At 39.3% G+C, this 13,109-nt stretch overlaps 1 protein-coding gene across 1 annotated transcript in view; it reads left to right on the top strand.

Moving 5' to 3' along the window:
• The window catches only part of EFCAB6 (EF-hand calcium binding domain 6), a 248,207-nt gene that overhangs the window by 14,828 nt on the left and 220,270 nt on the right, over window positions 1–13,109 (top strand). Inside the window, 1 exon segment of the mRNA XM_059937122.1 lies at window positions 11,511–11,656. Within this exon segment, the coding sequence (XP_059793105.1) occupies window positions 11,511–11,656 (146 nt within the window).

Raw genomic sequence — 13,109 nt, 5'->3', positions numbered from 1 at the left:
TGAATATTATTCATTACGCACTTGCGTTTAAATGTGAAGCCCAGTAGGGAATTTTTTTTTTTTTTGCTGAGAAGGATAGCCAAGTTAGGAGCCTCAGACAATTGATGGCTATAAAACTTCCCTGTAGAGCAAGAACTTAGGCTTCCTGATTCACTTGAGGCAAGGGAGAGTTTTGTTTCTTGCTCTTATGCTGAGAGTGGCCAGAAAGGAATGAGCAGAAAATTTGGCCTGAGTTTTGAAATGCCAATGAGCCACAGACTGGCAGAATCTATGAGTTATAAATTCATAATTGCATGTAATAACGTGGTGACCACTGAGCGCCAGGGCCTTCTGCTGGTGGGCATGGGAGCGCAGCCAGGTTCACTCTAACAGTGGGGGCGTGAGCCTGGGTGAGACCCACAGCGCCCAAGATAAACAGGACATCCCCCGGGACTGTCTCTGGGATGCATCTGGTTTTGTGTCCGGCCTTGGCCTTGCTTCCTCTAAGGTCTTTTAATCACATTCTCAATAACCATCAGGTAAACATATTACCTTAAAAATTATTGAGAAGGCATCCCCTATGCCAGAGGTGTCCAGGGGGGCAGCTTCTCTCTTTGTCCACCAAGTGCGGCTACTTCTTCTGCCCTCCTCCCCCTCCCTCTTCTCCTCCCCCTCCTTTTTCTTTCTAATTCTGATGTAATTCACATACCATAAAATGAATCCTTTTAAAGTATACAATTTCGTGGCTTTTAGTATATTCACAAAGTTGTGTGACCATCACCACTACCTAACTTTTGTCACCCCCAAAGAAACTGCATACCCATTAGCAGTCCCATTTCCCCCTTCCTTTAGCCCTTGGTAATCACTAACCTACTTTCTGTTTCTATAGATTTACTTACTCTGCACGTCTTATATCAATTGAATCATATAGTAAATGGTCTTTTGGGTCTGCCTTAGCCTAATATTTTCAAGATTCATTTTTGTTGTAGCATGATTCAGTATTTCATTCCTTTTTATGGCTGATATTCCATTGTATATATGTACCACATTTTCTTTATCCATTTGTCTGTTGATGGGCATTTAGGTTGCTTCCATGACCTGGCTATTGTAAATAGTGCTGCAGTGAATATTGGGGTGTCTTTTTGAATTATGGTTTTCTCTGGGTATATGCCCAGTAGTGGGATTGCTGGGTCATATGGTCATTCTATTTTTAGTTTTTTAAGGAACCTCCATACTGTTCTCCATAGTGGCTGTATCAATTTACATTCCCAACAACAGTGCAAGAGGGTTCTCTATTCTCCACACCCTCTCCAGCATTTGTTGTTTGTAGATTTTCTGATGATGCCCATTCTAACTGGTGTGAGGTGATACCTCATTGTTGTTTTGATTTGCATTTCTCTGATAATTAGTGATGTTGAGCAGCTTTTCATGTGCTTCTTAGCTATCTGTATGTCTTCTTTGGAGAAATGTCTATTTAGGTCTTCTGCCCATTTTTGGATTGGGTTGTTTGTTTTTGTATTTTGGAGATTAATCCTTTGTCCGTTGATTCATTTGCAAATATTTTCTCCCATTCTGAGGGTTGTCTTTTCATCTTGTTTGTAGTTTCCTTTGCTGTGTAAAAACTTTTAAGTTTCATTAGGTCCCATTTGTTTATTTTTGTTTTTATTTCCATTACTCTAGGAGGTGGATCAAAAAAGATCTTGCTGTGATTTATGTCAAAGAGTGTTCTTCCTATGTTTTCCTCTAAGAGTTTTATAGTGTCTGGTCTTACATTTAGGTCTCTAATCCATTTTGAGTTTATTTTTGTGTATGGTGTTAGGGAGTGTTCTAATTTCATTCTTTTACATGTAGCTGTCCAGTTTTCCCAGCACCACTTATTGAAGAGACTGTCTTTTCTCCATTGTATATCCTTGCCTCCTTTGTCATAGATTAGTTGACCATAGGTGCGTGGGTTTATCTCTGGGCTTTCTATCCTGTTCCATTGATCTATATTTCTGTTTTTGTGCCAGTGCCATATTGTCTTGATTACTGTAGCTTTGTAGTATAGTCTGAAGTCAGGGAGTCTGATTCCTCCAGCTCCGTTTTTTTCCCTCAAGACCGCTTTGGCTATTCGGGGTCTTTTGTGTCTCCATACAAATTTTAAGATTTTTTGTTCTAGTTCTGTAAAAGATGCCACTGGTAATTTGATAGGGATTGCATTGAATCTGTAGATTGCTTTTGGTAGTATAGTCATTTTCACAATATTGATTCTTCCAATCCAAGAACATGGTATATATCTCTCAATCTGTTTGTATCATCTTTAATTTCTTTCATCAGTGTCTTATAGTTTTCTGCATACAGGTCTTTTGTCTCCCTAGTTAGGTTTATTCCTAGGTATTTTATTCTCTTTGTTGCAATGGTAAATGGGAGTGTTTCCTTAATTTCTCTTTCAGATTTTTCATCATTAGTGTATAGGAATGCAAGAGATTTCTGTGCATTGATTTTGAATCCTGCAACTTTACCAAATTCATTGATTAGCTCTAGTAGTTTTCTGGTGGCATCTTTAGGATTCTCTATGTATAGTATCATGTCATCTGCGAACAGTGACAGTTTTACTTCTTCTTTTCCAATTTGTATTCCTTTTATTTCTTTTTCTTCTCTGATTGCTATGGCTAGGACTTCCAAAACTATGTTGAATTATAGTGGTGAGAGTGGACATCCTTGTCTTGTTCCTGATCTTAGAGGAAATGCTTTCAGATTTTCACCATTGAGAATGATGTTTGCTGTGGGTTTGTCATATATGGCCTTTATTATGTTGAGGTAGGTTCCCTCTATGCCCAGTTTCTGGAGAGTTTTTATCATAAGTGGGTGTTGAATTTTGTCAAAAGCTTTTTCTGCATCTATTGAGATGATCATATGGTTTTTCTTCTTCAATTTGTGAATATGGTTTTTCACATTGATTGATTTGCGTATATTGAAGAATCCTTGCATCCCTGGGATAAATCCCACTTGATCATGGTGTATGACCCTTTTAATGTGTTGTTGGATTCTGTTTGCTAGTATTTTGTTGAGGATTTTTTCATCTATATTCATGAGTGATATTGGTCTGTAATTTTCCTTTTTTGTAGTATCTTTGGTTTTGGTATCAGGGTGATGGTGGCCTCATAGAATGAGTTTGGGAGTGTTCCTTTCTCTGCAGTTTTTTGGAAGAGTTTGAGAAGGATGGGTGTTAGCTCTTCTCTAAATGTTTGGCAGAATTCACCTGTGAAGCCATCTGGTCCTGGACTTTTGTTTGTTGGAAGATTTTTAATCGCAGTTTCAATTTCATTACTTGTGGTTGGTCTGTTCATATTTTCTATTTCTTCCTGGTTCAGTCTTGGAAGTTTATACCTTTCTAAGAATTTGTCCATTTCTTCCAGGTTGTCCATTTTATTGGCATAGAGTTGCTTGTAGTAGTCTCTTAGGATGCTTTGTATTTCTGCGGTGTCATAACTTCTCCTTTTTCATTTCTAATTTTATTGATTTGAGTCCTCTCCTTGTTTTTCTTGATGAGTCTGGCTAATGGTTTATCAATTTTGTTGACCTTCTCAAAGAACCAGCTTTTAGTTTTATTGATCTTTGCTATTGTTTTCTTTGTTTCTATTTCATTTATTTCTGCTCTGATCTTTATGATTTCTTTCCTTCTGCTAACTTTGGGTTTTGTTTGTTCTTCTTTCTCTAGTTCTCTTTGGTGTAAGGTTAGATTGTTTATTTGAGATTTTTCTTGTTTCTTGAGGTAGGCTTGTATAGCTATAAACTTCCCTCTTAGAACTGCTTTTGCTGCATCCCATAGATTTTGGATCATTGTGTTTTTGTTGTCATTTGTCTCTAGGTATTTTTTGATTTCCTCTTTGATTTTTTTCAGTGATCTCTTGGTTATTTAGTAACGTATTGTTTAGCCTCCATGTGTTTGTGTTTTTTACTTTTTTTCCCTGTAATTGATTTCTTTTTTTTTTTTTTTTTTTTTTTTTTAAATTTATTTATGGCTGTGTTGGGTCTTCGTTTCTGTGTGAGGGTTTTCTCTAGTTGCGGCGAGTGGGGGCCACTCTTCATCGCGGTGCGCGGGCCTCTCACTGTCGTGGCCTCTCTTGTTGCGGAGCACAGGCTCCAGACGCGCAGGCTCAGTAATTGTGGCTCACGGGCTTAGTTGCTCCGCGGCATGTGGGATCTTCCCAGACCAGGGCTCGAACCCGTGTCCCCTGCATTGGCAGGCAGATTCTCAACCACTGCGCCACCAGGGAAGCCCTGTAATTGATTTCTAATCTCATAGTGTTGTGGTCAGAAAAGATGCTTGATATGATTTCAATTTTCTTAAATTTACTGAGGCTTGATTTGTGACCCAAGATGTGATCTATCCTGGAGAATGTTCTGTGTGCACTTGAGAAGAAAGTGTAATCTGCTGTTTTTGGATGGAATGTCCTATAAATATCAATTAAATCTATCTGGTCTGTTGTGTCATTTAAAGCTTGTGTTTCCTTATTAACTTTCTGTTTGGATGATCTGTGCATTGGTGTAAGTGAGGTGTTCAAGTCCCCCACTATTATCGGGTTACTGTCGATTTCCTCTTTTATAGCCATTAGCAGTTGCCTTATGCGTTGAGGTGCTCCTATGTTGGGTGCATATATATTTATAATTGTTATGTCTTCTTCTTGGATTGATCCCTTGATCATTATGTAGTATCCTTCCTTTTCTCTTGTAACATTCTTTATTTTAAAGTCTATTTTATCTGAGTATTGCTACTCCAGCTTTCTTTTGATTTCCATTTGCATGGAATATCTTTTTTCCATCCCCTCACTTTCAGTCTGTATGTGTCCCTAGGTCTGAAGTGGGTTTCTTGTAGACAGCATATATATGGGTCTTGTTTTTGTATCCATTCAGCAAGCCTGTGTCTTTTGGTTGGAGCATTTAATCTATTCATGTTTAAGGTACTTATCGATATGTATGTATCTATTACCATTTTTTAAATTGTTATGGGTTTGTTTTTGTAGGTCCTTTTCTTCTCTTGTGTTTCCCACTTAGAGAAGTTCCTTTAGCATTTGTTGTAGAGCTGGTTTGGTGGTGCTGAATCCTCTTAGCTTTTGCTTGTATGTAAAGCTTTTGATTTCTCTGTCGAATCTGAATGAGATCCTTGCCGGGTAGAGTAATCTTGGTTGTAGGTTCTTCCCTTTCATCACTTTAAATATATCATGCCACTCCCTTCTGGCTTGTAGAGTTTCTGCTGAGAAATCAGCTGTTAACCTTACGGGAGTTCCCTTGTATGTTGTTTGTCGTTTTTCCCTTTCTGCTTTCAATAATTTTTCTTTGTATTTAATTTTTGTCAATTTGATTACTATGTGTCTCGGTGCGTTTCTCCTTGGGTTTATCCTGCCTGGGACTCTCTGTGCTTCCTGGACTTGGGTGGCTGTTTTCTTTCCCATGTTAGGGAAGTTTTCGACTATAATCTCTTCAAATATTTTCTCGGGTCCTTTCTCTCTCTCTTCTCCTTCTGGGACCCCTAAAATGCAAATGTTGTTGCATTTAATGTTGTCCCAGAGGTCTCTTAGGCTGTCTTCATTTCTTTTCATTCTTTTTTCTTTATTCTGTTCTGTGGCAATGAATTCCACCATTCTGTCTTCCTGGTCACTTATCTCTTCTTCTGCCTCAGTTATTCTGCTATTGATCCCTTCTGTTGTATTTTTCATTTCAGTTATTGCAGTGTTCATATCTGTTTGTTTGTTTTTTAATTCTTCTAGGTGTTTGTTCTTTAATTCTTCTAGGTCTTTGTTAAACATTTCTTGCATCTTCTCAATCTTTGCCTCCATTCTTTTTCCGAGGTCCTGGATCATCTTCACTATCATTATTCTGAATTCTTTTTCTGGAAGGCTGCCTATCTCCATTTCATTTAGTTGTTTTTCTGGGGCTTTATCTTGTTCCGTCATCTGGTACATAGCCCTCTGCCTTTTCATCTTGTCTGTCTTTCTGTGAGTGTGGTTTTTGTTCCACAGGCTGCATGATTGTAGTTCTTCTTGCTTCTGCTGTCTGCCCTCTGGTGGATGAGGCTATCTAAGAGGCTTGTGCAAGCTTCCTGATGGGAGGGACTGGTGGTGGGTAGAGCTGGGTGTTGCTCTGGTGGGCAGAGCTCAGTAAAACTTTAATCTGCGTGTCTGCTGATGGGTGGGGCTGGGTTCCCTCCCTGTTGGTTGTTTGGCCTGAGGCGACCCAACACTGGAGCCTAACTGGGCTCTTTGATGGGGCTAATGGCAGACTCTGGGAGGGCTCACGCCAAGGAGTACTTCCCAGAGCTTCTGCTTCCAGTGTCCTTGTCCTCACGGTGAGCCACACCCACCCCCCGCCTCTGCAGGAGACCCTCCAACACTAGCAGGTAGGTCTGGTTCAGTCTCCTATGGGGTCACTGCTCCTTCCCCTTGATCCCAATGTGCACACTACTTTGTGTGTGCCCTCCAAGAGTGGAGTCTCTGTTTCCCCCAGTCCTGTCGAAGTCCTGCAATCAAATCCTGCTAGCCTTCAAAGTCTGATTCTCTAGGAATTCCTCCTCCCATTGCCAGACCCCAGGTTGGGAAGCCTGATGTGGGGCTCAGAACCTTCACTCCAGTGGGTGGACTTCTGTGGTATAAGTGTTCTCCAGTTTGTGAATCACCCACACAGCAGTTACGGGATTTGATTTTACTGTGATTGCGCCCCTCCTACCGTCTCATTGTGGCTTCTCCTCTGTCTTTGGATGTGGGGTATCTTTTTTGGTGAGTTCCAGTGTCTTCCTGTCGATGATTGTTCAGCAGTTAGTTGTGATCCTGGTGCTCTCGCAAGAGGGAGTAAGCGCACGTCCTTCTACTCTGCCATCTTGAACCAATCTCTCTAGCTTCAGTTCTTAAATTTAGGTCTTTGGTTGATTTTGAGTTAATTTTTTTATGTGGTATGAAGTGGGGGTCCAGTTTCATTCTTTTGTATGTGGATATCCAGTTGTCCCAGCACCATTTGTTGAAAAGACTATTCTTTCTGCATTGAATGATCTTGCAGCCCTTGTCAAAAATCGGTTAATGCTACATTTAAGGGTTTGCTTCCAGGTTCTCCATTCTATCCCATTGATCTGCATGTCTGTCCTTATGCCAGCACCACACTGTCTTGACTACTGTTGCTTTGTAGTAAATTTTGAAATCAGGAAGTGTAAGCCCTGTAACTTTGTTTTTATTTTTTAAAGATTGTTTTGGCTATACTGAATCTCTTAAATTTCTATATGAATTTTAGGCTAAACTTGTCAATTTCAGCAAAAAAGGCAGCTGAGATTTTGATGAGCATTAAATTGAATCTGTCGATCAATTTGAGGTGTATTATAATCTTATCCATAAACATGGGATGTCTTTCCATTTATTCAGATCTTCTTTAATTTCTTTTCAGTGATACTTTGTAGTTTCAGTGTACGAATTGTGTACTTTTTGTTAAGTTTATTAAGTATTTTATTCTTTTTGATACTATTGTACATGGAATTGTTTTCTTAATTTTATTTTCAGTGTGTTCATTGCAGTTGTGTAGAACTACAGTTGATTTTTGTATATATATATTTTAAATTTTTTAAATGATTTTTGTATATTGATCTTGTATCCTGCACCTTACTGAACTTGTTTATTATTTCTAATAGTTGTGTGTGTTTGTGTGTTTTTGGTGTGTGTTTGTGTGTGTGTTCCCAAGGATTTTATACGTACAAAGTCATATTATCAGCAAATAGAGATAGTTTTACTTATTAGTCTCCAATCTGGATACCTTTTATTTATTTTCTTGCCTAGTTGCCCTGGCTAGAACCTGCAGTACAATGTTGAATAGACATTCTTGTCTTGTTCCTGATCTTAGGGGAAAACTTTTATCCTTTATTCTTTTATCATTACGTATGAAGTTAGCTATTGGTTTTCACTGATGCCCTTTGTCAGGTCAAGGAAGTTCCCTTCTATTTCTAGTTTGTTGAGTGTGTTTATCGTGAAAGGGTGTAGGATTTTGTGAAATACCTTTTCTGCATCAGTTGAGTTGGTTGTGTGTTTTTTCTTGATTCTATTAATGTGGTGTGTATTACATTCATTTTTTAGGGGCATATATTTTAATTTAATTTTTTTTTTTTAACATCTTTATTGGAGTATAATTGCTTTACAATGTTGTGTTAGTTTCTGCTGTATAACAAAGTGAATCAGCTATATGTACACATATATCCCCATATCCCCTCCCTCTTGCATCTCCCTTCCACCCTCCCTATCCCACCCCTCTAGGTGGTCACAAAGCACTGAGCTGATCTCCCTGTGCTATGCGTCTGCTTCCCACTAGCTATCTAATTTACATTTGGTAGACTAGATAGCTAGTGGGAAGCAGCTGCATAGCACAGGGAGATCAGCTCGGTGCCTTGTGACCACCTATGTTCAGCCATTCTTGCATTCCTGGGATAAATCTCACTTGGTCATGATGTCTAATTCTTTTTAATGTTGCTGGATTCAGTATGTTTGTGCTTTGTTGAGGATATTTCCTGTATTCGTAAGGAATATTAGCCTTTAGCTTTCTCTTTTGGTGTCTTTGTCTGGTTTTGGTATCGATGTCATACTGGCCTCATAGAATGTGTTGGAAAGTGTTCTCTCCTTTTCTGTTTTTTGGAAGAGTTTTTGAAGAATTGGTTTTAATTATTCTTCTTTAAATACTCGGTAGAATTCACCAGCGAACCCATCTGGTCCTGGGTTTTTTTGCAAGAAGTTTTTTGACTGCTAATTCAGTCTTTTGTTTTAGGTCTATTCAGATTTTCTGTTTCCTTTTTAGTCAGGTTCAGTAGCTTGCATTTTTTAAAGAATTTTCCATTTCATGTAGGTTATCTAATTTGTTGGCATACAATTAATTGTTCATAGTATTCCCTTAGAATCCTTTTTTTGGTGAGGTCAATAGTAATGTCTTCTCTTTCATTCTTGATTTTAGTAATTTGAATGTTTCTCACTTTTTCCTGGTCCGTCTAGCTAAAAATTTGGCAGTTTGCTGATCTTTTAAAGAGCTAACTTTTAATTTTGTTGGCTTTCTCTATTGTTTTTCTAAATTTGATTTTTTTAATTTCTGCTCTAACCTTTATTATTTCCTTCATTCTCCTCACTTTGGGGTTAGTTTACTCTTATTTTTCTAGTTTCTTGAGGAAGAAGGTTAAATTATTAATTTGAAATTTTCCTTTTTAATATAGACATTTACAGCTATAATTTTTACCCTAAGCACTGCTTTAGCTGCATCCCATAAGTTCTGGTATGTTGTGCCTTCATTTTCATTCATCTAAAAGTATTTGCTAATTTCTCATTGGTTATTTAAGAGTGTGTTGTTTAATTTCCACATATTTGTGAATTACCTCATTTTTTTGATACTTATTTCTAATTTCATTCCTGTGTGGTTGGAGAACATACTTTGATGTTTTCAATCCTTTTAAGTTTATTGAGACTTGTGTTATGGCCTAACAAATGGTCTATCCTGGAGAATGTTCCATGTCCACTTGAGAAGAAAGTGTATTCTGTTGTTGGGTGGAGTGCTCTATAGATGTCTGTTAGGTCTAATTGGTTGAAAGTGTTGTTCAAGTGTTCTGTTTCCTTGTTAATCTTCTGACTAATTGTTGTGTCCGTACTGAAAGTGAGCACTGAAGTCTCCAGCTGTTATTGTTGAAGTGTCTGTTTCTCCTTTCAGTTCACCAGTTTTTACTTCATGTATATTGGGGCTCTGTTATTAGGTGCATATATGTTTATTTTGCCTTCATTTATTCTTTCTCTAATGCTCTTTCTTTCTTTATGTAGGTCTGAGTTTCTGACCCATATGATTTGTTCTTCTCTCTGAAGAAGTTATTTTAGTAATTCTTACAAGCAGGTCTGCTTACAAGCAGGTCTGCTGGTGACATTTCCTCAATTTTTGTTTGTATGATCAAGTCTTTATTTGTCTTTAAATCTGAAGGCTATTTTGCTGGATACAGAATTCTAGGTTGGTGGGGTTTTTTTTTTCCTTTTGACAGTTTAAATGTTTCATTCCACTCTTTTCTTGCTTGTATGGTTTCTGAAGATAGGTATGTGTGGGCCGTACTTTTTTTTTGTTGCATGTCTCATAAAATTTTTGTTGGAAACTAGACATTTTAAGAATGTGGCAGTTCTCAAAATCATATTCTCCCTCCTTTCCGTGTTTTGTTTGTTTAGTGACTTTTCTAAACTAACTTTGTAAGGTCTGTATTGTTTGTCACGTGTGGCCACTGAAGTCCCTGACTGGTTAGCTTATTGGTCAGTGTGTGATGGGACAGAGGTTTCCTTAAACGCCTGGACACAACGGTCTTCCAGTCTTTGCCGAGGGGCTCTTGGTGTGTGTTGGAGCATTCTGTCAACACTCAACCAGGCAGTTTACAGCCTCAACCTCCACCTCCTGCTTGTGCAGAACCTCAAGATCAGCCAGAGCTGGGAGCTTAGGGCCTTCTCAGGTCTTTCCTAGGCAAGCACATAGCCCTGGACATGCTCACAGCCTTCTAGATTCCCAGGAATACGTGGGAGCTTCTCAAAGCCCCTACGGACATCTCACTCCCTAGCTTTTCGGTTTAAGCTTTTTGGTTAGGCTATTATTTGCTCTGTCTGTTATCCACCCGCTCAGGCAGTTAAAATTTTAAACAATTGCCCCTGAATTTTTTTCAGCAAACGCCTTTTGACAATAGCTTGTTCTCACTGGGCAAGCTCTGAATCAGTTCAGATAAAGACAGCCTTGTGAGAGGGGTCTTTCAGGGGGCCATCAGGTAAGTCATATAATGAAAATTTTCTGATAATGGGGCTTTGAAGGAGTTTCAACCCTGTTCTTTCCCTTCCAGTGCCTGGCAGTCTGCTGGGTTTTCACTGTGATTGTAGGATGGTGGTTTCAAGGCTATTGCAGATTTGGGGGTGAGGGGAGATGGGAATAGGGGAAGTTAAAATGCCATAAAACTTGGTGTTCATTCTGAGATTCCGGCATCTCTCACGAGTAAGCACTCCCCAGATTGCTGCAAACCTTTGGTTAATTTCCAGAGTTCTGAAACAGCTGATTCTGACAGTTTTTGCCAGTGTTCTCATTACTTTTTTGGAGATGATTTTCAGAGGTCCTTACTCCACCATTTTTGGTGCTGTTTTCCCCAGCTGTGCCTCTGACTTGTGTGTTGGATGTTCAGTGAGGCACTTCAAGAGAGCTCAGAGTACCCAAACTTTCCACCCCTGCTGCCCACCCCCCCAAGAAATGAGTCACTGGTAGTTGAGGTGCAGGTGGGTTTTCCTATCCAAATGCCTCTTTGTTGTCCCATTTTTGAAGATTATTGGATCTGCTATAAAAGTGAGTCTAAAATCACAATTCTGTGTTCCCTTTAAGAATAGTCTTTGAAACATTGGCAAGAAGGTCATGACTAGCGGCATTTTTACAGTCTCCAGCTGCCCTCTCAGAAAAGGAATAGATAGGAGGTTGGCCACATTTTTAGGATGTGCTTGAAGATAATGTAACCTATTTTTTTTTTTTTTTTTATATCACAGGGATTTAACGTGCAAAATGGCGGTTGTACCAGATTGGCATACTTTGTATCCTCACACACAAAAATTCACGCATTTAAGACCCCACTCTTCACCATGTAGAGTGTATTCAAGGAATGGTTTCCAACATATGTTCAGACCTTCTTCATGTGAGTATTCCTGAGCAAATGATACTAACAGTAGATATCATTATGTATGTTTAGTATGTACTAGACTCTGTACAAAGGCCTCTCATGACATTTAATCCTCACAGTAAAGCTGTGAAATAAATTCTGTTATTGTCCCAGTTTTCTTTATGGGGAATCTGAGATACAGGTTTATCAAGCCACTTGCCCAAAAGTTGCATAGCTTTTAGGTAGCAGGGTTGGGATTTGTACCCAGACAGTGTGATTCCAGGATCCATGGAATTAACTACTATGTTATCTAGTATACTGCCTCACTCCTCAGTTTTTTCCTTAATTAATAGACTATATTTTTTGAGTAGTTTTTTTTTTTTTTTTTTTGGCCACACTGTGTGGCTTGTGGGATCTTAGTTCCCTGACCAGGGATAGAACCTGGGCCACGGCAGTGAGAGTGCCGAGTTCTAACCACTGGACCGCCAGAGAACTCCCTGAGTAGTTTTAGGTTTACAGAAAAACTGAGCTAAAGTACAGAGAATTCCCATACACCTCTTTACTCCCCATCCCCAGTTTCCCTTATTACCAGCATTGGCATTAGTGTGGTACATTCATTAGAATTGATGAGCCATTATTGACACATTATTAGAGTTCACAGTCTTTGTGTTGTACGTTCTTTGGGTTTTGATAAACGTATAATGACATGTGTCTGCTGTTACTGCTTCATACAGAGTAGTTTCACTGCCCTGAGAATCCTCTGTGCTCTGCCTATTCATCCCTCCGCCCCGCAATCTCAGGCAACCATTGGTCTTCTTACTGTCTCCGTAGTTTTGCCTTTTTTCAGAATGTCATTTAGTTGGAATCATACAGTCCGTAGCATTTTCAGATTGGCTTCTTTCACTTAGCAGTACGCACTTAAGGCTCCTTCATGTCTTTTCATGATGTGATAGTTCATTTCTTTTTTTCTCTGAATAACATTCTCTTGTATGGATGTACAACAGTTTATTCACTACTGAAGGACATCTTGGTTGCTCTCATGCCTTGGCAATTATGAATAAAGCTGCTATAGACATTTGCGTGCAGATTTTTGTGTGGATGTAAAATTTTAATTGATTTGGATCACTCAGTTTTTTTTTTTTTTCATGGCAGGAAGCAGAAGCTTCCTCATTTCCTTTTCTTTTTTAAAAATATTTATTTATTTATTTATTTATTCATGGCTGTGTTGGGTCTTTGTTTCTGTGCGAGGGCTTTCTCTAGTTGTGGCAAGTGGGGGCCACTCTTCATCGCGGTGCGCGGACCTCTCACTATCGTGGCCTCTCTTGTTGCGGAGCACAGGCTCCAGACGCGCAGGCTCAGTAGTTGTGGCTCATGGGCCCAGTTGCTCTGCGGCATGTGGATTTTCCCAGACCAGGGCTCGAACCTGTGTCCCCTGCATTGGCAGGCAGATTCTCAACCACTGCGCCACCAGGGAAGTCCCGATCACTCA

This window comes from Balaenoptera ricei, chromosome 10 (genome assembly GCF_028023285.1).
Source record: "Balaenoptera ricei isolate mBalRic1 chromosome 10, mBalRic1.hap2, whole genome shotgun sequence".
NCBI classification, from domain to species: Eukaryota; Metazoa; Chordata; class Mammalia; order Artiodactyla; family Balaenopteridae; genus Balaenoptera; species Balaenoptera ricei.
The sequence above is the reverse complement of the archived record's forward strand: the minus strand, read 5'-3'. Positions and strand labels throughout refer to the sequence as shown.